Consider the following 22,527-nt stretch of genomic DNA (forward strand, 5'->3'; position numbering starts at 1 on the left):
AAGTCAAACGTCCTTGAGAAGAACTGCCTGAATCCAGAAGGTCACAGTAATTAAAGCAATCCCCTGTGACAGACAACATGAGAGGCGTCTTTGAGGTGAAGTTCACTCTAAGGGTTTATGAGCTGCTTCTTTCCCACATGATGCCACATTTGTCCCTCACTGACAGCAATAGCTATTCTTACATCTTTCTGCACATAATGAAGGAGAGGTGGGCTACCCTTAACAATTTTGATGTGTAAAATTTCAAACTTTGCAATCAGCTAAACTCAATGGGGAAATAAATGAAAGGCCTGAGTTAGCTTAAGTGTATCTTTATTTCTTGCTTTATTTCTGAATCTCATATTAAGTCCAACTTATCAATTAAATAGCATCATCTGAAGATTGAAGGGAAATGCCAGGAGCATATACATCTCTTTTTTCATTTCTTCTCAAGGAACTTTAGTGCCTTTCTGAACTTGTTACTGAATGTAGGAGTAAGAAGAGGCTAGGCCCCATCCTCAACTGCCATCCTCTTGGTTCAATGAGTAGGGGTGGGGAATGTCCAGCCCGTAAAGGCCATACAAGGGTCGGGAAATCATTTGGCACAGCCCTGCCAAGGCACAAGGGGTGAGTTAATTAAAGGTTTGACCAAGTATAGCAAGCTCATTTTTAAGTTGGTAATTTTGTATGGCCTGTGAATGATGTTATAAATATCCAAATGGCCCTTGGCAGAAAAAAGGTTCCCCATCCCTGAATTATAGCAACTCTCACACAGAAGTGAGTGAACAAGCGTCTTCCAACAATTGAATCCTATCTAATAAGGCACTCCAATTAAGAATCTATTCTTTCTCTCCGTATACACTAAAATAGGAAGTCTGGATTTTCCATCAGGCAACAATAACAAAAAGTGGTTCCTAAAAATTATTAGTGGATTTGAAATATGGCCCTAATCCCAAATACATAAAGCTGTTTTGATAAGGGGAGTAATCACCTGTAGTCTTGCTTTCCTTCTTTGTCTCTCATCGGCACAGTGCACCTACGATAGTTAAGTAAGAAAACATTAAATGAATATTGCATGCGGCACTGGCTAGCACACACACACACACACAGAGGGGATTCCCTGCCAATAATGGGCACAGGCAGATTCAAGCTCTTCAGCTTTCCTTGGAGACATATTATGAATACATTAAAAAATAATATTAAAAAAGAAAAATGTTTAGAATGCTAATTAAAAAAAAGAAATTGCTTCAATGCTTCCAGCTTTTAACCAGCTCTAAGTCTGGGCTTTTGCACTTTGCTTGATTTTCTGCTAGAAGTATAAGACTGAAAAATTTCTGATTTAGTAAATTAAAGTCAATGTTATCTAAACAAAAAAAGGAAGCTCTACGACCAGTTCTAAACTTTCTTCTACCTCCAGCTTAAATTGGTAGAGCTTTTGTCTGATAGAATTTGAGGAAATAAAAATGCTTGCCACAAAGCAGGTAACCTGGGAGCACAGGAAGGGCCAGGACCTAGAACTAAGCACTACGTAACTGCTTCAGTTTAAACCTTTTACCAGCCCTGCAGCCTGCAGGGTGTATTATAACCTCACAGGACACAGAATTTTCCTAACTTTACTAATGAGGAAATGGAACTGTAGAGAACCTAAGCACCTTCTTCACACTCACATGGCTGATCTGTGGTGAGCCCAGACTGGAGTCCCACCCAGCTGTACTCAAGGTGCTTTAAAGGAGACTCACCCCAGCTTGAAATCAAAGGAGCGAGTTTCATTCAGAATTTCTCCTCCATTCTCAAGTTCTTCGATTTGCCTCTGAATTTCATAGTCTAAGAAAAACACAGTAATTTAGTAACATATTTTTTATTCCTTTCATCCAGCCAAGCAATATTTAAAAAAACTTATAAAACCTTTAACAATAAAGTCAACAGAATCATCCTATCTAATAAAAACACAATATGCAAATTAACCATCATTCCTCTACACCACACAAGCCACGCCCACCAGCTAATCAGGAACGAGTATGCAAGTCACCAAACCAAGATGGCTACAGCCACAGAGTGAGCAGGAGGCTTGGGTTTCCCCAGCAATGGTGGAAGTCAAGCTTTCCGCACACACTGGCAGGCCCAGGCCTTCACTCAAGGCTACAAAATTTCAATTATAGAAGATAAATAAATTCTAGATACCAGGGCCTCCACTTGGGTAGCGTGGAGGGTGTGGTAAGCCTGCAAGCCACCATAGGCTCCTCACCCAGGCTGCCTCATGCCCCAAGGGAACCCCCACCCTGATCCGGGACACCCTTTAGGGCAAACCAGTCAGCCCCCACCTGTGCAGCAGGCCTCTATCCTAGTTACCGTGTTTCCCCGAAAATAAGACATCCTCCGAAAATAAGACCTAGCACCTGGAAAGATAAGACATCCCCTGAAAATAAGACGTAGCGCAACTTTGGAAGAAAAAATTAATATAAGACACTGTCTTATTTTCGGGGAAACAGGGTAATAAAAGAATAATGTGCAAACTGACCATAACTCCAACACACAAGATGGTTGCCCCCATGTGGACACAAGATGGCCACCACAAGATAGCCAGCAGGGGAGGGCAGTTGGGAGGGACCAGGCCTGCAAGGGAGGGCAGTTGTGGGCAATCAAGCCTTCAGGGGAGGGCAGTTAGGGGTGACCAGGCCGGCAGAGGAGGGAAGTTGGGGGCGACCGGGCCTGGAGGGAAGGGCAGTTGGGAGGGGACCCAGGCCTGTAGGGGAGGGCAGTTAGGGGTGACCAGACCTGTAGGGGAGGGCAGTTAGGGGCAAACAGGCTGGCAGGGGGGCAGTTAGGCATCAATTAGGCTGGCAGGGGAGTGGTTAGGGGTGATCAGGCTGGCAGGCAGAAGTGGTTCGGGGCAATCAGGAAGGCAGGAGGGCGAGCAGTTGGGAGCCAGCAGTCCTGGATTGTGAGAGGGATGTCTGACTTCCCATTTAGACCCTATCCTACCGGAATTGGGCCTAAACGGGCAGTCGGACAACCCTTGAGGGGTCCCAGATTGGAGAGGATGCAGGCTGGGCTGAGGGACATACCCCCGTGCATGAATTTCGTGCACTGGGTCTCTAGTATCCTTTGTGCAACTCCCTCCTTATCCATGATTTCACTCTCTGGTTTCAGATACCTGAATTCAGCCACAGCCTAAGATTAAATTTACCCAGTCTCAGTTAATGTGTGCTCCTGACATCCTACCATCAACATCATGACCCAGGATGACTCAAAGCAGAGGATTCTCCTTTTGATATATCCTCAGAAGGTCAACAGTAGCCTAAGACTAAATCACAGTGCCTACATCATTCACCTCCTTCACTGCAGTAGGCATTGTATCATCTCACATTATCATGAGTCAAGGGTACGTACAGTACTGTATAAGATATTTTAAGAAAGACAGACAGACTGACACCGCATCCACATAACTTATCATAGGATATGATATTAACTTATCCACATCATAGGATATGTAATTTGCATTACAGATAGCCTTTGAAGTCACTGAAACAAACAGAGGATAGTGTTATAATTTATTCTATTTTAGTATTATTTATTATATTGTTAATCTCTTACTGTGTTTTATCTATAAATTAAATTTGATCATAGGTATATATAGAAAAAAACACATCTATAGGATTTGGTACTCTTCACAGCTACAGAATCCATGGGGACTCTTGGAATATATCCCTTGTGGATAAAGGGGGGACTACTGTACACTATATTTTTTTCTTGTTGCCATCATAGAATTATGGTGCTTAAACGGGTCTTTATTAAACTCTACTCTCTCCCTTTTTGAGAAAACTTGGGTTCAGAGAGATTAAGTGACCCTGTGCAGGTTACACAACTTGGTAGAAGAAGGGCTGGGGCCACTATCTAGGCCCAGTATCTGCAGATCTAGAACTGCTGCCTATCAAGATTCAAGGGATTCTTCCCTGGAATCCCAATGCCACTCTAGAAGGCCCTGGCTAGGCAAGCAAATGAAGAAAAACCAAATGGATAGAGAAGCGTAGCATACATCCAGCACCACGGCCCCACAGGGTGAGTGAGGTCATCTCAGACTCTTTGTTTCAGCTGGGCTGCCAGCTTCCACAGACGCATCAAGGAGCTGAGGCAGGACAGCAGCAAAACCACCCAGTGCATAAGTGCAAAAAACAGTGGAAACTGAAAGTTACTGCACAAGCCACTAAGGTTTGGAGTAGCTTGTTACACAGCAATAGATAATGGACACAGAGAGGTACAATTAGGAGTAACAGCTGACATTCACCTATTGCTTTGGCCAAGAACCTGGCACTGTTGAGATTCTTCACTTCAGTTCGAACACCCAAAGGCTCTCCAGGATGATGCACAGATATATTGGCATCCACCCTCAACTGGCCCTCTGAAAAGAGAGAGAGAGAAAAAAGACAATTCTTTAGAAATTATCTGAGGCAACATGGTATTTTAAAGGCAGGAGTGTCCAGGCAAGCAATATCTAACTCTATTTGCTCTTTAGTGATAGCAACCTAACCTTAGCGAAGAAACGTTGGTTCTGAAGTACACAACTGGCATTTCTGTCTGCTTAAGAGAATTCTGGCCCCAAACCATCTCAAGTGTGTGCATGTATGTGTATGTATTTGTGTGCACTTATGCACACTCCAGAGAGGAGGAATTCTGGATACACCAGCTGGGGACATCTCATTCCTTTTGTGCCCAGTAAGAAAAACAACACTGTTAAAATGGATATTTACTCAGCAGTTTTATTCTCAAGCTTTTTTCAAAGTGTCAGAGCTGGGTTGTCAGGAAGGCCTCAGAAATGACTATCTGATAACCCTACATGCTCTCCAAAGGAATGGGAATTTCCAACAGTGATTCTGGGAGATTAATAAGAGAGTCCTTGAGAATTTATAGCTCAAGGGCGAGAGCAGAACTTGGGTGTTTTCCCTCCTCCAGCACTGTAACAGTCCCCTCCTTCCACAGACAGGACTCTGCATCCTCTCGGGCTGCTATAAGATCTACTGCAGTGGACAGAGCTGTTCAGACTTGGGGTTTGTGGTGAGACTCAGAGGGAGGTGTCCCCACCTGGGAGGACCTTCTCTGACCCCAAAAGCCTCTTTAGATTAGGAGCAATCACCCATAAGGAAGCAGGTGTTTTGTGGAGAGGACTAAGAGGCTCTTGAGGAGGAGAGGGAGGCAAAGTTCCAAGACAAATAGGAAAGTTAAGAAACACTTGGGTCTTATATGCTACAAAGTAAAGCTCAAATTCTGTTTCCCAATTTCACTTTACAATATTTAAAATGGGCCAGAATAAGAAGACAAAATGCTAAAGTTTATTTTTCAATTTAAAAACCTGTCTACGAAAATAAATCTGTCAAACCTAAGTGTTCTGATAGGCTGAATAAAGAAATTAATTTTCCCAGATTCCATAGCAAATGCATATAAAAATAATAAAATAGTGTAAACAAATTCCATGCCAAGAAAGGAGACCCTAGGCACTGGTCTCTGCCACTGCCCCAGTGCTGGGCTGTGCAGCTCACTCTCCAAGCTGGAGACCAAGGCAGGCTGCTGCTTGCCCTCTCTTCACTCATTCCCACAGGAAAAGGAAGAGCTCACCATTCTTCCTAATGCACGCCCCCCCTCCCCCCCATGCTGACCGTCAGGAGAAAGGTGCCTTTCAGCTTGGAAATTACTCTATGTCTCCAGTCTGGACATCTCAAGACTTTTACAAAATCCTGTAGCTCCTTTTGGATAATCGTGCTTACCCAAATCTCAAAAAGTTCCAACTATTTCTGACATCATCAGATTCTCAGTCTGGGGACCCTGAAATCATCTTCTGCTTTTGTTTCCTTTGTCCTTTATATCCAAACTGATAACTAGATCCTATCAGTTCTTCGCTCCAAATATTCCTCATACCTGTCATTACCTCTCCATTTCCACTGTTGCCACCCTCACCTGAGGCCTCAGAACTTCAAGCCCAAATGACACAATCGCAGAAACCAACCCCTCAACCCCTCCTTGTCCAGCCACCTGGGAGCAGCTCTTTCATCTTTCCACAAGGTCATGTTCAGCATTCCCTTTGTTTGCACAAGTGCACAGCCAGCTTCCATTGGATTGACTCATCTCCTCTGCTTGGAATTCTAGAACCCTCATCTGGTCTTGGTTGAAACTACCCACATTTTCCCACTAGGCATTCCATGAGAAAGCTCTCCTCCAATCAGGAGAGATCTCTTCATACAAGTCCCTGTCTGCACCTCTAGCTCCCATGCACTCTCCTCATCAGTGTGACTGTCCCTTCTCAAACTCTGCTCATCTTTCAAGGTCCCACTTGAGTGTTAACGCCTTTTCCTCCTTAAAACCCCTAATCAATAAGCTGGCCTCCACTGCTGGCTCCCCTGCATTATTAGAATATACATAACCAATTTTACAGGATCTAGCACATATGTACAGCCTATTTTGAATTAATCTTATCTTTAAGACCAAAATGGCAGGTCTTTGAAAAATGGGCCAGCTTTTATATATCCCCACCACTCTTGCCTTCCCAAGGACATCACTCTTTCAGTCACCTCCTCCTCACATCAGTCATTAACCTCCCTTTCTCAGCACTACTTCTGATATATACATAAGTAATGTTTCTCTTTAAAAACAAAAACAAAAAACCAATAACCCCAAACCAAAGCCCTACTCTCCTGAACTCAATTCTCTCATCATTCAGCTACCGTTTCTCTACTTTCCTATTCAACAAATCGTCACAAATTTTTGTTTTTTGCACATACTGTCTCCATGATCTCACCTCCTATTTTCTTCTAAACCCAGTTCATCTTGGCTTCTATCCCTTTCTCTAGGAAAACACCTACACAAAGACACCAACAACCTCCTGCTGCCAAATCCAGTGGACAAAGGACATGTTCTCTCTTCTCCTTATGGGATACCTCAGCCACACATGACATACTGATTAATCCTTCCTGAAATATTGTCCTCTCTCAGCTCCTGCGGCCTTAAGTCTCTTGGTTTCCCTCCAGTCTCCCTAGGAGACTCCATTTCCACTTATTTGCTGGTGCTTTCTTTCCCATTCAAACTTAGGACTGTCTTCTTTCCTTATACTCTTGCTGTTTTATATACCATCTATTGCTGATGACTCCTAAATTGATCTCCTCAGCCCAGACCTCTACTTGGAGCTCCTCACTGATACCCAATGTCTACTTGCCACCTCCACTTGGAGTTCTCATAGGTATTCCAATTTCTAAAACTAAATCCTGACTTGCCCGCCCCCCCCCCCCTTACCTCACAAAGCCATTCTTGTCCTCATCTTTGCAATTTCAATAAATAGCATCACCACTGAGCTCCTCAGCCTTGCTAAAAGGCATCTTTGATTTCTTCTTATCCCTTGACTTGCACACCAGCCTGTTAACAAATCCTCTTACTTTTAAAATCATCTTGAATCTGTCTGTCTTGATCTTTTCATCTTCATGGAAACCAACCCTGTCCACCAAAGTATCATCTTCCATCTGAACAATGACAAAAGCTTTTTACCTGGTCTTGCTTCCTCTTACCCTTCTGAATCTACTTTCCAAAGCAGACAGAGTGGTTTTTCTAAAATATTACATAGGCTAAGTCATTCCCTTGCTTCAAAGTCCTTTGAGGGCACCCCACTGCACTTGGAATGAAACCCAAATACCTTCCTGCCATTATCAGTAATCTAGCCCAAGCCTCACTTGATGCCCATTTGCCTGCTCAGTATGCTTTCCCTGCAGTGGCTGTTAACTATGCTAACTATCCTAAGATTTTTCTCATGCAGGGACTTTGCCTTAGCTTTTTCCTAGAATGCTCATTCCCTCCCTCTATGCTGCCTGGGCCTGGGGTCATTCTTTAGGACTCACTCAAATAAATGCTGCCTCCCCTGAGGCCTTCAATTTCCTTGACACCCTATTTATTTCCTTAATGCACTTACCACTATAACTGTTTTTGCTTTATTTGTTAATAAATTTTCCTCCCTCATGAACATAAACTTGTGAATATCCTTGCATTGGCTATATTCAGAACCCAGAGCTGGGTCTGGAACATAGTAATTGTTCAATAAATTAATACCTTATTGAACAAGTCAAAACTCTGGTGTTTTCCTGAGCAATGAGTAAGTGGACTGGTAACTGTCTCATATCAGGTTCCCGATAAATTCCATCTAAGTAAGACTAAACTACAGCTGGAATAATCTGAAAGGCACAAGTAGCTCAAAGGAAAACTTCCAAAGTATGCTGAGCTCTACTCAACCAAATTTCAATACTTGAGACAACTGTGAACTCAGGGAACCCTGAATTGGACCTCACTTGCTTTTAAGAATGAAACTATCTTTCACAATTTAGAACTCTTATTTGGAAATGGAATAAAAGCATGAATTTCAGTCTCTTCCAGAGATGACCATGCTATAGAAAAGTCTGAGAGGAATCACTTAGTATCCTGCAGTGTTGAAAGAGCATCCCCTAGCCTGGATTCAAGTATGGCATCAAACATTAACAAAAGATAGTCTATCCAATGAAGACAAAAAACCTTTTAAACAAATTAAGTTAAATTGCCTCAAATGCACAAAAGCCTTACCAGTCAGGTTCTGCAACACCAAGGGAGGGCCTATATTCACATATCATGAGAATGCTATCAAGCTCAATTTCTACCCCCTAGAAGCAGAGATTTGTAACAGCAAAGCCAAAGAACTACACCACTGAGCACAGTGATATGGTACAGTTACATTATTTTTTCCTGAAACACATTCACACATCAGAAATATAACATCAGGACAGAAAGCTGTTTCTGTAAGCGGCAGGGGCCTGAGGATTTAGTGAGAAGTCTATTAAACTATTTCATTCTGATCACTGAATACTCTCCAGAACTTAAATAACAAGGTTCGACAATGAGGAAAAGTGACCACATTTCACAAAGTGTATTCATCTAAAGTGAGCGGCAATTCTGTAAAAGTAACACTACTTACTATTGTTAAAAATACCTAAGATAGTGAGCACAGGCTATTTGTTGAGGCCTGTGTAAGTTTTATACACATTATCACATTCATTCCCTACAATCTAGTTCAATGACAAAGCCACTTAGACACCCTTTAGGCATTTCAAACTTAACATCAAAATGATTTTCTCCCATGAAAGTACTCCTCTCCCAATCGTCCCTGTCTCAGGAAATCATCTCCCTGTCTCAGGGACACTATCCAGCTGTCCCAACTATCTGAAGACTTGGATGGTTTCTTTGCTCTTTGGTTTCTTCCTTTCCCTTTCCATACCTTATTATTTGGGGACTCGTTTCCTAAGTGTGGAAAGTGAGGTTCAGAGAAATCAAATACCGTGGTCAGGTTCCTACAGCTAGAAGTGGTAGAACAGGATTCCATCCCAGATCTGGGACCTTAGTGCCATCAGCACCCATGGTACCCATGCTCTGCTATACTATCTTTCAAAGTTATCTATGGCAATTATGATAGACTAGAGCAGGGGTCTTCAAACTACAGCCCGCGGGCCACATGCGGCCCGCAGAGGAGTCTGATCCGGCCCGCCAGGTTTTTTGGGCAGTGAGCGCAGCCGAGGTGTTACAGTAGGAATTAGTAGTTCATATAGTCCGGCCCTCCAGCTCTCTGAGGGACCATGATCTGGCCCCCACTTTAAAAAGTTTGAGGACCCCTGGACTAGAGGCACAGTGCATGAATTCATACACCAGTGGAGTCCCTCGGCCTGGCCTGCAGGATTGGGCCAAAACTACCTCTTTGACATCCCCTGAGGGGTCCCGGATTGCAAGAGGGTGCAGGCAAGACTGAGGGACCCCACTGGTGCACGATCAAGGCCCGGGAGGGATGCAGGAGGTTGGCCAGCCGGGGAGGGTCCACAGGAGGGCTCCAGGGTGTGTCCGGCCTATCTTGCTGAGTCCCTATTTGCTGGACCCCAGCAGTAAGCTAACCTACCAGTAGGAGAATCTGCCCCCTGGTGGTCAGTGCACGTCCTAGCAAGCAGTTGAGCAGCCTTAATATATCATTAGCATATTATGCTTTGATTGGTTGACCGGATGACCAGACACTTAGCATATTAGGCTTTTATTATATAGGATAGCTATCTATTGTGGTTGCCACTAGGAGGCAGTGTGACCAGTGCTTAAAGAAAAGGCTCCTAGAGTCAGACACACCTGGGCCCAAATCCTAGCACAATCACTTATTGTGAGCTTTGGACAATTAACCCAACCTCCTTAAGCCTCGCTTTCCTCACCTGTACAACAGGCATAAAAACATCTCTCAAGAACTGTCATAAAGTTTAAATGATAAATGAATTTTAAAAATGCTTAGTGAACCAATGAGCACATGCCACATGTTCAAACTGAACATTATTATTGCCACTGAAACATTTTGTATATCTACATAGGTATCCATCAACTCAACAGACTGTTTGAAAATTTCACAGTGGCAGACATCCCTGAGAAGAAAATGAATTTTGGAACCCAGGATGAGCTGGTCTATGCTCATCAGCAAAACTATCAGGAACTCATTGAATCACAGCCCAGAGGAATTTAAGAGCCATTCCCAAAGCACCCTGGGGATCCACTGGTCCTCCCCAGAGTGGCCCTCAGTTCCTAGGCTGCAGTCTCCAGTGCCAACACAGTGGTCCCATGGTGGTGGGAGTAAAAGGGTCGGGGCTGACCCCTGCAGACACTACAGATTTTGAGACCCTCCCCATAGCACTTTGGGACCACCACAGCCACTCTGCTGCTGTGCTATGGGCAAAACTTTGGGTTTGTTTTTAAAAGCAACAAAAAATATCATACCAAATGCCATTTAATGAATCCTCTGAGCTGTCACTATAACTGAATTGATGTGTTCTTGCCAATATGGTTTATCTCTTGGCAAGGACCCAGATGGGGTTACTTCTCAGCTAACAGGTGGCCTGTTTATTATTCCATAAGTTTGGTAGAAATCAATTATTTTGAAGAAGAATGGAATAATGAAAACTTTTTTTTAAAGCGACAGAGAATCAACACTTAGTGCATGAATGAATTACCATCCAACATGCCCATATTTCACTTATGTTCTGTGGGTAAAAGCAGCATGAGCCATAAATCTAAAATGGAGAGTTTTATTATTCTAAAACAAAGCCTTGTTTCTCTAAAGCAAACTTGCAGGCAGCTAACCTTTAAGCCACTCACTCATGTGGCTAGTGTTTTTCCAATCATTAGCCTAAGGAAGATAGCAAACAGGCAAGTTCTGTCTTCAGGTTCAACTTGTAACAGGACTCTGATGTAACAATTTATTGCTTGTAAGATGTCCTATGTGACAAATGTGGCATAACAAATTTAGAAGTCTTTTTGTAGAATACAGCTATATTGCATGACATGAAAAGGTTGGTAAACAGAATCACAAACTGGTAGGGACGAATCATCACCATCAGAAGTATTTACGGGCACCCACGGTGACCATTCGTGTTGGCTGATGTTACATGTCAACTTGACTGGGTCATGGGGTGCCCAGATATTTGGTTAAACATTATTCTGAGTGTGTCTGTGAGGGTGCTTCTGGATGAGATTACCATTAGAATCCACAGACTGAGTAAAGTAGACTGCTTCCCCACTGTGAATGCGAGGCCCGAACAGAACAAAAGGTAGAATGGGGGATTCAGTTCTTCTGCCTGCCTGCCTTTGAGCAGGGATATTGGTCTCCTGTCTTTGGATTTGGGCTCAGACTGGAACTTGCACCATCAGCTCTCCGGTCCTCAGGCCTGTGGACCTGAACTGGACTGCACTATCTGCTCCCCTGGAGCTTGCACTCTTGCAAGAGCTCTCCTGCCACTTCCTGACTAGATCTTGGAACTTTTCAGCCTCCATGATCATATGAGCCAGTTCCTTACAATTAATGTCATTAGATGCAAACATACATGCATAACATACACACATTCCACTGGTCCTGTTCCTCTGGAGAACACTACTACACCACTGCAGTGATCTCAGATGAACAACTGTATGTGCAGAATCTATATCCTCTTTCCACTCTTTTGGTGGCAGAAGATTTTTAAAAAGCCCCTGGGAACAGAAAATAGGGAGAAAACCATGGGAGAGACTAGCTTTCAGGGACTTCTAGGCCAGCAAAGCACCTCTAGAAAGGGGTCAAGGGAGTGAAACATGAAGAAACTGAACTTGACAGGTACTTGTAATCTTATGTCAAATGTACAAATACTTAAAATGCATAGTTTGTTTGATCCCAAGGATTCAAGTGGGCATTCTTGTTTACCTTAATTTCCTACTATATTTCTACTGAATTTAAGATTTTATCTCAAAGTTAAAGTTTAGTGAAATCATAACCTTGGCTTATAGTTTATATAATTTGGCTTCAGCTGCACATGGATGAAAATTCTCCAAAAGAAGGAAAAGAAAGACGAAAAGGAAAGGCATCAATTAACAACAAAGTGCCACCCAGACAGCTCTCACAAACCGAGTTATTCTGGATAAACACTGTCTTCTAACTGTGAAAAGTGAAACCATTCAAACACATTATTTCATCAACCCTCACAACATTCTGATGCATGAAGCCAGATAGAGCATCTACTCTTGCAACTCTTAATTTCAAAAGCTTAGGCCCAGGGCCTCTGTACCCTTGTTGTTAGTGTGTTTATTTTGGTTAAGGGCTCAGAAAAGAATCCAAGGAAAATTCTAAAAAAACCCACCAAAACAATTAGGAATGTAAAAAGCTGAAAAAAAGGATGTAAACCACCTCAAAGCGCTGATGCAGAGAATAAAACTTAAGTGCAAAGAGACCCGAGAAGCAGAAAGGGAGGAGGTGTAGAAGGAGGGACACTGCTTGTGAGCTTGTACCTGCCATGTTTGCCTGGCTGGTCCCCAGGGCTTGAAGTATAAGCTGCAGCTCCCTGACAGCTGTTGCTGCCTCTTCTCCACAGGACATATCGGGCTCCAGGACCACTTCCAGAAGGCCAACTCCTACCAAACGAGAGGCGAGGTGGAGTCAGCCTGACTGAGCTCTGCAATCTGACCAGCAGATAAATTAGGCTGAAATCTTTGAAAAACCATGCATCACTGAAGGACTCTCAAAGTGGGTCCTAGCCTTGGAATTGCTTCTCTCTTTTCCCTCACTTTTTAATCTTTAACTTTGGATCATTTCTTTTAAAGTCAGCTTAAGATATCAAGCTGTTGGGTCTGACGAGGCGGCTACGTTTGTCTCGTGTTAGGGGTGGGTTATTAGCAAGCCCAACAGTAATCACAGTTCTCTGATCAGCTGTGCCAGTACCAATGAGGATATTCTGATCTCGACCTGTCAGGCTTCTGGGCCTGTGTTCTCAATTTGTTTGGGGAAACTGGAAGGGGTGAAGGGAGGCTGAGAGGAAAACTAATCGAGGATCTCTAAGCCTACCTGCCCTGTTCAAGTCAATGAGCGTCTGGGACCGCAGGTCATCGTGAAGGCTCTTGCCACTGTCTTGCTCCAGCTGGATCTGCTTGATCCTCACTGTCTTGTTGATCACCTGATTCCGATTCTTCCCCACAAAGACACTGTACGCCAAGCTGCCCTTCACAGCGATCGGGAGCCTCTGCTGGGTAATTTGGTAACCTGCCTGCACACAAAAAGGAATTACATAGTCACCAGTCCACAAATAAAAGCTGGGTCCAGTTCCCTATTCCTTTTAAGGTCACAAAACTAAAGACTTACCTAAAAACACAATGTAACAAAACAAAACAAAGAAGGGAAAAGAAAAAAGAGAAGAAAAATTATTTTATACCTTTTAGCCATAATTTAGCCTGGCCTCTTCTGGATTTTCCTATTCCCCTTTACCCTCCCTGGATATCCCCTGCCCCAAATAATGGTGCAATAAACAACCCGAATCCTATCTTCCCTACTGAAGTACCATTTGGGGGAATAACAATCTCGTTGTCAGAGGTCTCTAAGGGAATGTATTGTGTCCACTTAATGCATTAGCCTAACCCAGTGGTCGGCAAACTGCAGCTCGCGAGCCACGGTTTGCCGCTCTGTTGACTAATGAGTTTGCCAACCACTGGCCTAACCGTACATCTGATTACTGCTCCTGACAGACCCTCCTTACTGGGAAGTGAGGCCTAAGCTTTTTGCTATCTACTTTTAGCACAGCTGAGAGCAGTTGCTAGTACTCATAAGCTTGTTTTGTTCCTATTCTTTAAGCTAGCCAATTGTGCCAGCTGCCTCCTTTGATCCAACTTTCCTTATTCTTCTAGCCAGAAAATGCTCATATGTAGTTAATGGAAAGTACGGGGTACTAAAATGCTGATGAATATCACAAGGACTTCCTCATCTCCCTCTAAGTGGCGAGGAAGAACTGCTTTCAAATACACACATGAATGGACACACGCTAAAGAGATAGGTCAATAGGGAGAACTGGAGAAGAACAGTAACAGCTGAAGCATCTGCTTCAGCTTGCTGGAGTCCCTGATACTATGTTCTTAGTTCGGTACACCTTTTGATTCTCACAACAATCCTAGCAAGAGGTACAGGGCACGGAAGGGATTAAGGGCCTTGCCCCAAGCCATCGAGCTAGTAAGCATCAATGTCAGGATTTGAACAGGATCGTCTGGCCTCACAGTCCGTGCTCCTAGCCACCCAGCCAGCATTTTCCAAACTTTAGCTGCTTTGGAATCACCTGGCAGGCTGGTCAAAATACAGACTAGCTCCACCTGAAGAGTTTCTGACTGCAGGTTTGGGATGGTAGATGAGAATTTATATTTCTAACAAGTTCCTAGGAAATGCTGATGCTAGTGCTCTGGGGAACCACACTTTCAGAAATCACTGCTTTCGGCCAACTCGTTCTCTGTGCAAAAAAGAAGTCTCAATTTATAAAAAGTAAACTCTGAGTAGGGCTGCCAAATAAAATACAGAATGCTTAAATTCAAATTAGAATAATTCAAATAAACTGCTTATTCGGATAAATAATGAATTTTTTTTTTTAGTGTATGTCCCATGTAATATTTGACAACACTAACTCTGGATCATCTGAGCTGCCTGGGCCAGAAAGAATAGAAAGACACACATAATCAAAACTTCTCATTTTAGTCCCATAGTACTAAGTCCCCCATCTTAACCAAACTGGTTATCACTCTTAAAAGATGTAAAAATGCCAGTTCATGCTCTCCATCATCTGAAAAAGGAGGATCTACTAAAAGGCTACAACCAGAGGGCCCAAGCAACAGCTGGAGAATTCAGGTTCTAGTTGTATTTTTTATTTAATTCTCCCCCCCACCCCCCGCTCTCACCTACTAAAAACCAGCTCACCCAAGTCTCCATTCAAGGAGACTGGGAAGCAATATCCTCACCCCCATTTTTTTTTTTTAATCTGAAGAAGGGCCACACTTAGTATCAAAGGCTCCGATCAAATGAAACATGATTCGGGGAAACTCATTCAACACTGCAGTTTTGGTTCTGTTTAATGTTATAAAAACAAACAAACAAACAAACACACAAACAAAACAAAACTGGCTCGGGTCCACACTGGCTTCTCTAAAAGAAAAACACTTCCAAATTTTAAGAAAAAAGCAGGCTAACATTGGCTTTACTGCTCAGCCGATTCCTGTTGTGAGTCTAGGCTTCAGGCGCATGGTTCTGCTTACTGCCGTCCACTTACTTGCTCCTCGTGAGATGACAGAAATGTCTCCAAAGGTGACGGTGCTATTATTGGGAACTTCAACTTGAAAGAGGGAAGCTCTTGCTGAGTCTATGGAGCTACAGCATGCATTTACCGCGTTTACCGTTACATCAGCCCCAGAGTTAGCTTTTGTCCTAACAAGCAATTAGCGCCAAACACCACGGCTGGGCTGAGCCTGGGAACACTGGCTTCTTCTACTCCCCATTCAATTATGAGCGAGCCACCAGAAGCATGAGGGTAAGCAAGGAGTCAGCAATCAGGACAACTGCATCCAATCTAGCAAACATCGGGGGGCACCTGCCTTCATCAGGTCGGGCAGAACTTCCTGCTGCGATGGACAGACCTCTGATGGGAAACATGTGAGGCTCAGCCCTCCTCCCCAGCTCCAACCCCTCCAGCTCTGAGAACTTACAGAGGGCAATCACAAAGCATACTTACAGGGAGGTCTGCATAGAAGTAGTGCTTCCTGTCAAACAAGGACTTCTTGTTTATGTGGCAGTTCAGTGCCAGGCCTGTCATCACTGCCGCCTCTACGCACCTCCTGTTGAGAACCTATGGAAACACGACACACAGCTCCAGTCTGAACAAATGCTTCTCCCACACACTGACATCCTCCCTGAATATTCAATTTAGCCCTTCAACAGGCATTCTCTCTGGTTCTCTGTGTGGCTTATGAGCCAGTTCATAAGCTGGCTCTGTTATTCTGGAATAGTGAAAACTTAATATATATAAAAGAAAATGCATGCGGCAGTGGGTTCCACTGGGCAGGTAATGAACTGCCACCTTAGGGATCCTTTCCTCTGTTCCTGGCATCAAAATTAACAGGAGGGTCCCAGAAAAGCTCAGCAAAGTGGTTACTACACAAAATAAATTTAACCTCATTCCCTCTGCAAGCAGAGCAAGGAGCCGGTCAGAATGCATGAGAAGCACTGACTCCTGGGAGAAGGACCCAAGCAGCAGCTCACCAAACAACCTGCATGAGGTTGAAACACACTTTGACAGATGAAGTTCTGGAAATTATAGGGCTACAGCCATTTCCTCAAGGGCTGGGAAAGGGGCATACCTGCCTCCAGTCCAGGTTTGGCCAACTCTGAGTGTGCCCTACACCCTGACTCTCCCCAAACTGCTGGTCCCCCCAGGGTCTCTTAAAGCTCAGGGCCTCTGGATCCGCCCTGCCCCACCTACAGGTGTGGATGGCCAAGAAATGGCAATTCCCTCTCCCCAAAGAACATGAACAGCTTTTAAGAACTTTGGAGGAGGGAGGTTTGGAATAAGACAGACAACTAGAGAGGAGAAGGAGCACTAAATTCTGGATAAAGCCAGGCCCACATCCCACCTGTGCTATGTGGATATACTGCTGAGACCAGAAGCTATTTCCTCATCTCTGAAACAGATTTGATGTGAGCTGTGGAGTGGCTAGAGTAACAGCCGGAACATCTACTCTACAGAAGAAATTCAATTTTAGTTCGTTTTCCCCACTGTACTTTGGGGAAATTTTTGAGGACACTGTGCTTGCTGATGAAACATTTCTATTTTTATTAGAATATTTATCATGTGCTTTAATTGCTGTAGTATACTCATGCATATAGGGCTTTCCAGTTCAGCATTTTCACATCCAGCATTGTATTCCAGCCTCACAGCAACCCTTGTAAAGAAGGAACTTATATTATTCCAATATTTCAGAAAAAGAAAAACTAAGACCCAGAAAAACTAAGAGACTCACCCAAAATCACAGAGTTGGCAAATGGTAAAGCTAGCTCTAAAATCCACCTGTGCACTTGCCTAGAGGGTGACAAACAATCCTGTGTTTTGGGGACTGCCTCTCTAGGCTTGGACAATGAGTGAGGCTCCCCGACACAGGCATAACTTGTTGATCAAACACAGATTTGACAAACAAATCTGCACAATAAAACAAAGAGACATCTCTAATCACTGCAATATACAACCCCCAAAAGATAATCCCAACAGCCACTCTCCCTCCTGGTAACACCACCACATGCCTTTCTCCCGGAAGCCAGGTAACAGAACAAAGACAGCCATCTCATAGCCTCTATTTGGAGTTCTGCCCTCTGGGCCAAATTATATTGCCAGCTCTGCACTAATAATGGCTTTCACAAGAAGATGTGTGAGTGTGGGGAACAGGATGCTCTAATTATTGATGTTTTCACCTGCTGTTTGGCATTTTACTGAACAGTTGTTACTGTAATACAAATATAACTGGAAGACACTGCTGCCAAGTTCAGGCCTGATGATTCTGGTCAAGGCAAACAAGACTTCGAAGCTGGTGTCCCTGCCTCAGGCCTTAGCATGGGCTCACTTGTAAACTGCCTGTTTCGCTAGTCTGTACCAGTTCTTGCCTTAGCACTCCCACTATATTTCCAACTACTGCCTCCTCTCTCATCTCTGTCGAATCCGCCCCTTTGGGGCCAACCTGCTTCCTCCCAGGAAAGAAGAAAACTAGGTTTATTTTGCTTGCCTATTTCTAGGCATACATTTCCAATAAACACTCTAAGCCTGGCAGGCACTGAGAGAGAGAGAGAGAGCAGAGTTGGGGGTGATCATGGACTCTTGTGCCTATGTGCAACTGAGTACACAGACACATGATAAACCATTAATTTCCAAAGAATAAGAATGCAGTAAAACACACAAACACTGCAGTGATATTGAATATACTTTAATCTGCTTTTGATGATTTAGAAGGCTTAAAGTACTTCAGGGTCAGAATTATAAGCATCAATCATCACCACACTACAGTTGCACAGAGGGGCTAGTAAATAGAGTGCCAGTAAAAAGAATGCCAACCAAAAATAATTTATTATGATTTTAGTCAAGCTGCTTATGACAGATGGAGGTCTAGGTCAGCATGTTCTGAGGATAGGATGCAGAATTGGGAAATTCAACTTGGGCTGTTTTTATTTTACAACATTTCTTAAATGTCTAAAAAGTATTAGGCTTCAAGGATACAGAAGGAAAGAGGGCTCTGTCACTGGCCTTAATAAATCTGCAGTGGGAACAGGAACCCACCAGCACCTCTAACATCTTCTCAAGTTCACTATCCACACAAGGATGATTCTGCTAAAATGCAAATCTTATAGCATTCTGTTGCCTAAAATCACTCAACAGCCCCCAATGTCTACATGATAAAGGCCAAGCTCTTACATGATCCTGCCTGCATCTTCACTTTCATCTCCAATCACACCCCTACACAGAGGGTTCAGTTCCCCTCTACAAACCATGCTGACCTGGTGATCCTCCCTATTCTTAATCCATTTAAGATCTACTGAGGTGTCACCAAATCTCTGAAACTTTCCTATATTCCTCCCAGGTACTGCTCTGACCTTCCACACCCTTCCATTTGTGTTTGAATCACAGTCCATTGAATTGTTTACATATATTTCCATTACACTAAGTTTTATGAGAATGGAAATTGGCTGTTCATTCTGTATCCCTGAAGCCCTATACAGAATTAAAAAAAAATAGTGGTGCTCAATTAATAGGTGTGAAACTCAAATGAGGAGGGAGGTGATGGATATTAACGGAAGTTTTTGGAGAGGCAGAGATACCTGAATCTCCTCTAAGGTATTACCTGCCACAAAGGTCTTACCTGCCTCAAATTTGTTTCTGGAAGTGCCCTGAAGCAACCACCAATCATGTATGATGTGATTAAAGAGGTGACTTGAAAACTCAAAAGACTAACTCGTCCTGAAGAAAGCATGGTCCAGAATTGTCTTTACAATTGAAATAAGGTGACTACAAAGGATCTCGGGATTAGCCACAACAGCCTTCATGTGGAAGGAAAGCAATGAACCTTGTAATTTACACAACACACCTTTCTCAACTGAGCCTTAGGATACTTTGCTCTGGCTGCAGGCACACGTATTTATCATGCTCATGCACTGCACTGTGTCAGCAGGTGTGCTATGCACATCACATACCTTTTGCCATTTAATCCTCGGAGCAATCCTAGGGCAGACACTATTATGATCCTCATCTTATAGATAGTGACAGGAATTATAGAGATTAAGTCATTTGGCCAAGGTGACACTTATAAAAAGAGGCAGAGCCAGGAATTAAGAGCCCCAGAACCCAGGCTAGTACATTCCATCATAAATATTCAAAGAATAAAGACTGCTAGTGTAAGCTTTCAAGACTACTAACACCTGGCCATAACTCAGGAGCAGCAACACAAACCAAAGAGAAAAGTTAAGGTAGATAATTATTTCTAACATTTTTTTTTTTTTTTTGCCAGTTTCTATCTCTATAGGTTTGTTTCCAGATGGTGAGCACCTAGAGGGCAAACACTGTGTTCTTTTAACTTTGCAGAACACTCAACATACAGTCTCTGGCATGTGGAGGTTTGATAACGAGTGGACCTACAGGCTTTCTCCATTAGCAGGGGAATGTTTTATTGCTAGACTTCTGAAATCCCTAGACACAAACACTCATGAAATGCCATATCAAATAAGTAAATGGCTTCAAGGATAAAGAAAGAGGCCAGTTCTTTTTTTTTTAATCAGAATATAAGGAAGGTATGATAGGTAGAGGCAGGAGATGAGATAGTCAACAAATTTCATGACTACAGAGACAGAATGGGCAGATCATGGTCAGGAAAAGGATTATGAGGGTGGATGTCCCATCACTACCCTAGTCTAGTCCTCCTCCACTCCCACTTACTCTGCTAAGCACTCTCTCCCCAGCCAGACTGAGCTCCCTGAGGGCAGTCATTTTATCTTATTATTCTTTGCCCCATTATCTACATCTGATTAACTGAGGTAATGGATAATTTAACATTCCCTTTATCAACATTCATAAGCTATGAAATGAAAGCAAAATTGTTCTATAAAAAATGTGTCAGGAAAAAGAAATCACTTAGTATGTAAAATAGGACACATTTAATGCAAAGACTTTACAGTGGTGATAGAAGAGCTGAGACATCAGAGGGCCCAGGGAGGCCACTTAGGAGATTCTCAACTGCAGGAAGCCAGTCCTACCCCAGGGCTGAGGACTAGGCACTCAGAGAACACTAGACACATGGTAGATTTGACTCCTACTAGCTGGAGCCCTGGTAGAGGCCCACCCACTACCAGAGATGTTGTCAGAGGAGAAGAGGGAAAGAGGCTGCTTTCCTCCCACCTCCAGTCTTTCATCAGATCCTGCTCTTGGCCTCACCAGTCAGAAGCCAGGTAACCTGGGAACTAGAAACTGGAGGTGGAGGTGGAGAATGCACAGATGAAACAGGGACCAGAGCATTCTGAGCCTATAAAGATGTCAAAAAATAAAAAGATAAATTCTGGTAAGTTATTGTCTTATTCTGTAAAATTCAAACTGAATGTAACCAGCTATGCAAAAGAGCATGTAAATAAGAGCTGCAGAGAGACAATTTGGGCCTCCTCCCACTGAGTGTATGATCAGACAGTGGAGAAAACAGGAAGAACAACTCCTTAAAATGCCAAAGAAGAAGGCCTTAAGAGAAAAACCAGCAAAATGTGCAAACTTGGAGCAGAGGCTTAAGACTTGGATTATGGAGCAGCGCCAGAGTGGCTTATGTGTGTCAACTCAATGTCAGGCAAGAATGTATGCAACGAAATGAACATTAATTTTATAGGAAAGGCAAAATAGTGCTTCAATATCATGAGGAGAAAAGAGTTGGCCATGAAAACATGAAGAAAATTAGTTCAGAAAATGCCAGTTTATGAGAATGATCTCACATATAAAGACAGTGACTCAGAAGGCAGCAGTGATACAACAGAAATTGAAGAAATTGATATGTCTGGATCTAATAGTGATGAAGAAGGGTGCAGGGATGCAACAGAAGCTGAATAAAGTGATATGCTGCATAAATCATAGTACTGGTATGTAAACATTACTTGCAGTAATTACTAACTAAAAATGTATTGTGTTTTATGTTTAAAATATTGATTTCTTAATTTTGGATTGGAAAAATGGGGAGCATCTTATACACAGAAAAATACATTATGTCAAATTCTACTAATTACAAATAAATATATTCACTAAAGCCAGTCTCTGGGACCTATAACAGGAAATAGTTTGTGATGTACTTCAAAGGAATAAAAACACATGTCTCTCAAATTAGTCTGTAATTCACACCATTTTTCTCCTCTTCCTATTTACCCTCAACTGGTGAGCTTATGATGCTATGACAGAGTTAGTCCTACTGGTATCAGTACCTCCTTTAAAAACTGTGACAATCTGACAAGACTACTGTGCTCGCTGAAAATCCAGTCAGCAATTCCTCTGGAGCATTAAAACAAAGACTATAAGTTGATGTTTTACAAAAAGCCCAAAAGGAATTATTCTGTGAAACTAATGCTACATATGACAAATATGATGATTGAGATATAACACGATAAAGGCCTTAATTTATGAAGAGAAGGTAATTAAGATTTACTAAGTAAAAATAAGGCAGTAAAATGGGCCTTTATCTTACTGTTAACCATAAATATGTCTCAAAGTATGCACTCCCTCTGATTCATATTCAAAGCAAAAGTTGCCACAGAGATAAATTTTCATTATGGTAGAGAAAAGTGTTCCCCCATTTCCTCACCCCCCACATCCCTTTTCCCCACTGAGCTCTTTATTCATCAGCCAAAACAAATACAAATACTCTTGAGCTATGATGATTAAGCTTGCTAAAACTGGTCAGTTAATTTTTCTAAAGTGGAATTTTACATCAAAAGTTACTAGTTATATGGAAATACTGAATATTTACATAAATATACCCACATAAATATGTATGTTCTTTATGCCTAAACATGGGCATTGCCTAGGAAAAAGGAGAAAGAGAATGTTATATGTTCTCTTGTTTAAATCCCTTTTTCATAATGGAGAAAGATATAAATATACATTTCATAGGAAACAATTTGTGTTCAAAAGAAGTGTGTCATTCCAA

At 42.8% G+C, this 22,527-nt stretch overlaps 1 protein-coding gene across 2 annotated transcripts in view; it reads right to left on the bottom strand.

Moving 5' to 3' along the window:
- GATB (glutamyl-tRNA amidotransferase subunit B) overlaps positions 1–22,527 on the bottom strand; it is an 84,954-nt gene that overhangs the window by 39,602 nt on the left and 22,825 nt on the right. Inside the window, exons 3-8 of one of the 2 annotated variants that reach the window (XM_084884907.1) lie at positions 16,056–16,169; positions 13,364–13,562; positions 12,811–12,933; positions 4,265–4,378; positions 1,719–1,803; positions 971–1,015 (exon numbers count right to left, since the gene is read on the bottom strand). In XM_084884907.1, coding sequence (XP_084741033.1) covers positions 971–1,015; positions 1,719–1,803; positions 4,265–4,378; positions 12,811–12,933; positions 13,364–13,562; positions 16,056–16,169 — 680 coding nt within the window. The remainder of the gene's footprint in view (positions 1–970; positions 1,016–1,718; positions 1,804–4,264; positions 4,379–12,810; positions 12,934–13,363; positions 13,563–16,055; positions 16,170–22,527) is intronic. The other variant, XM_084884908.1, reaches the window with a different exon arrangement.

The sequence above is a fragment of the Pipistrellus hanaki genome (genome assembly GCF_964339955.1).
Source record: "Pipistrellus hanaki genome assembly, chromosome: 5".
NCBI lineage: Eukaryota > Metazoa > Chordata > Mammalia > Chiroptera > Vespertilionidae > Pipistrellus > Pipistrellus hanaki.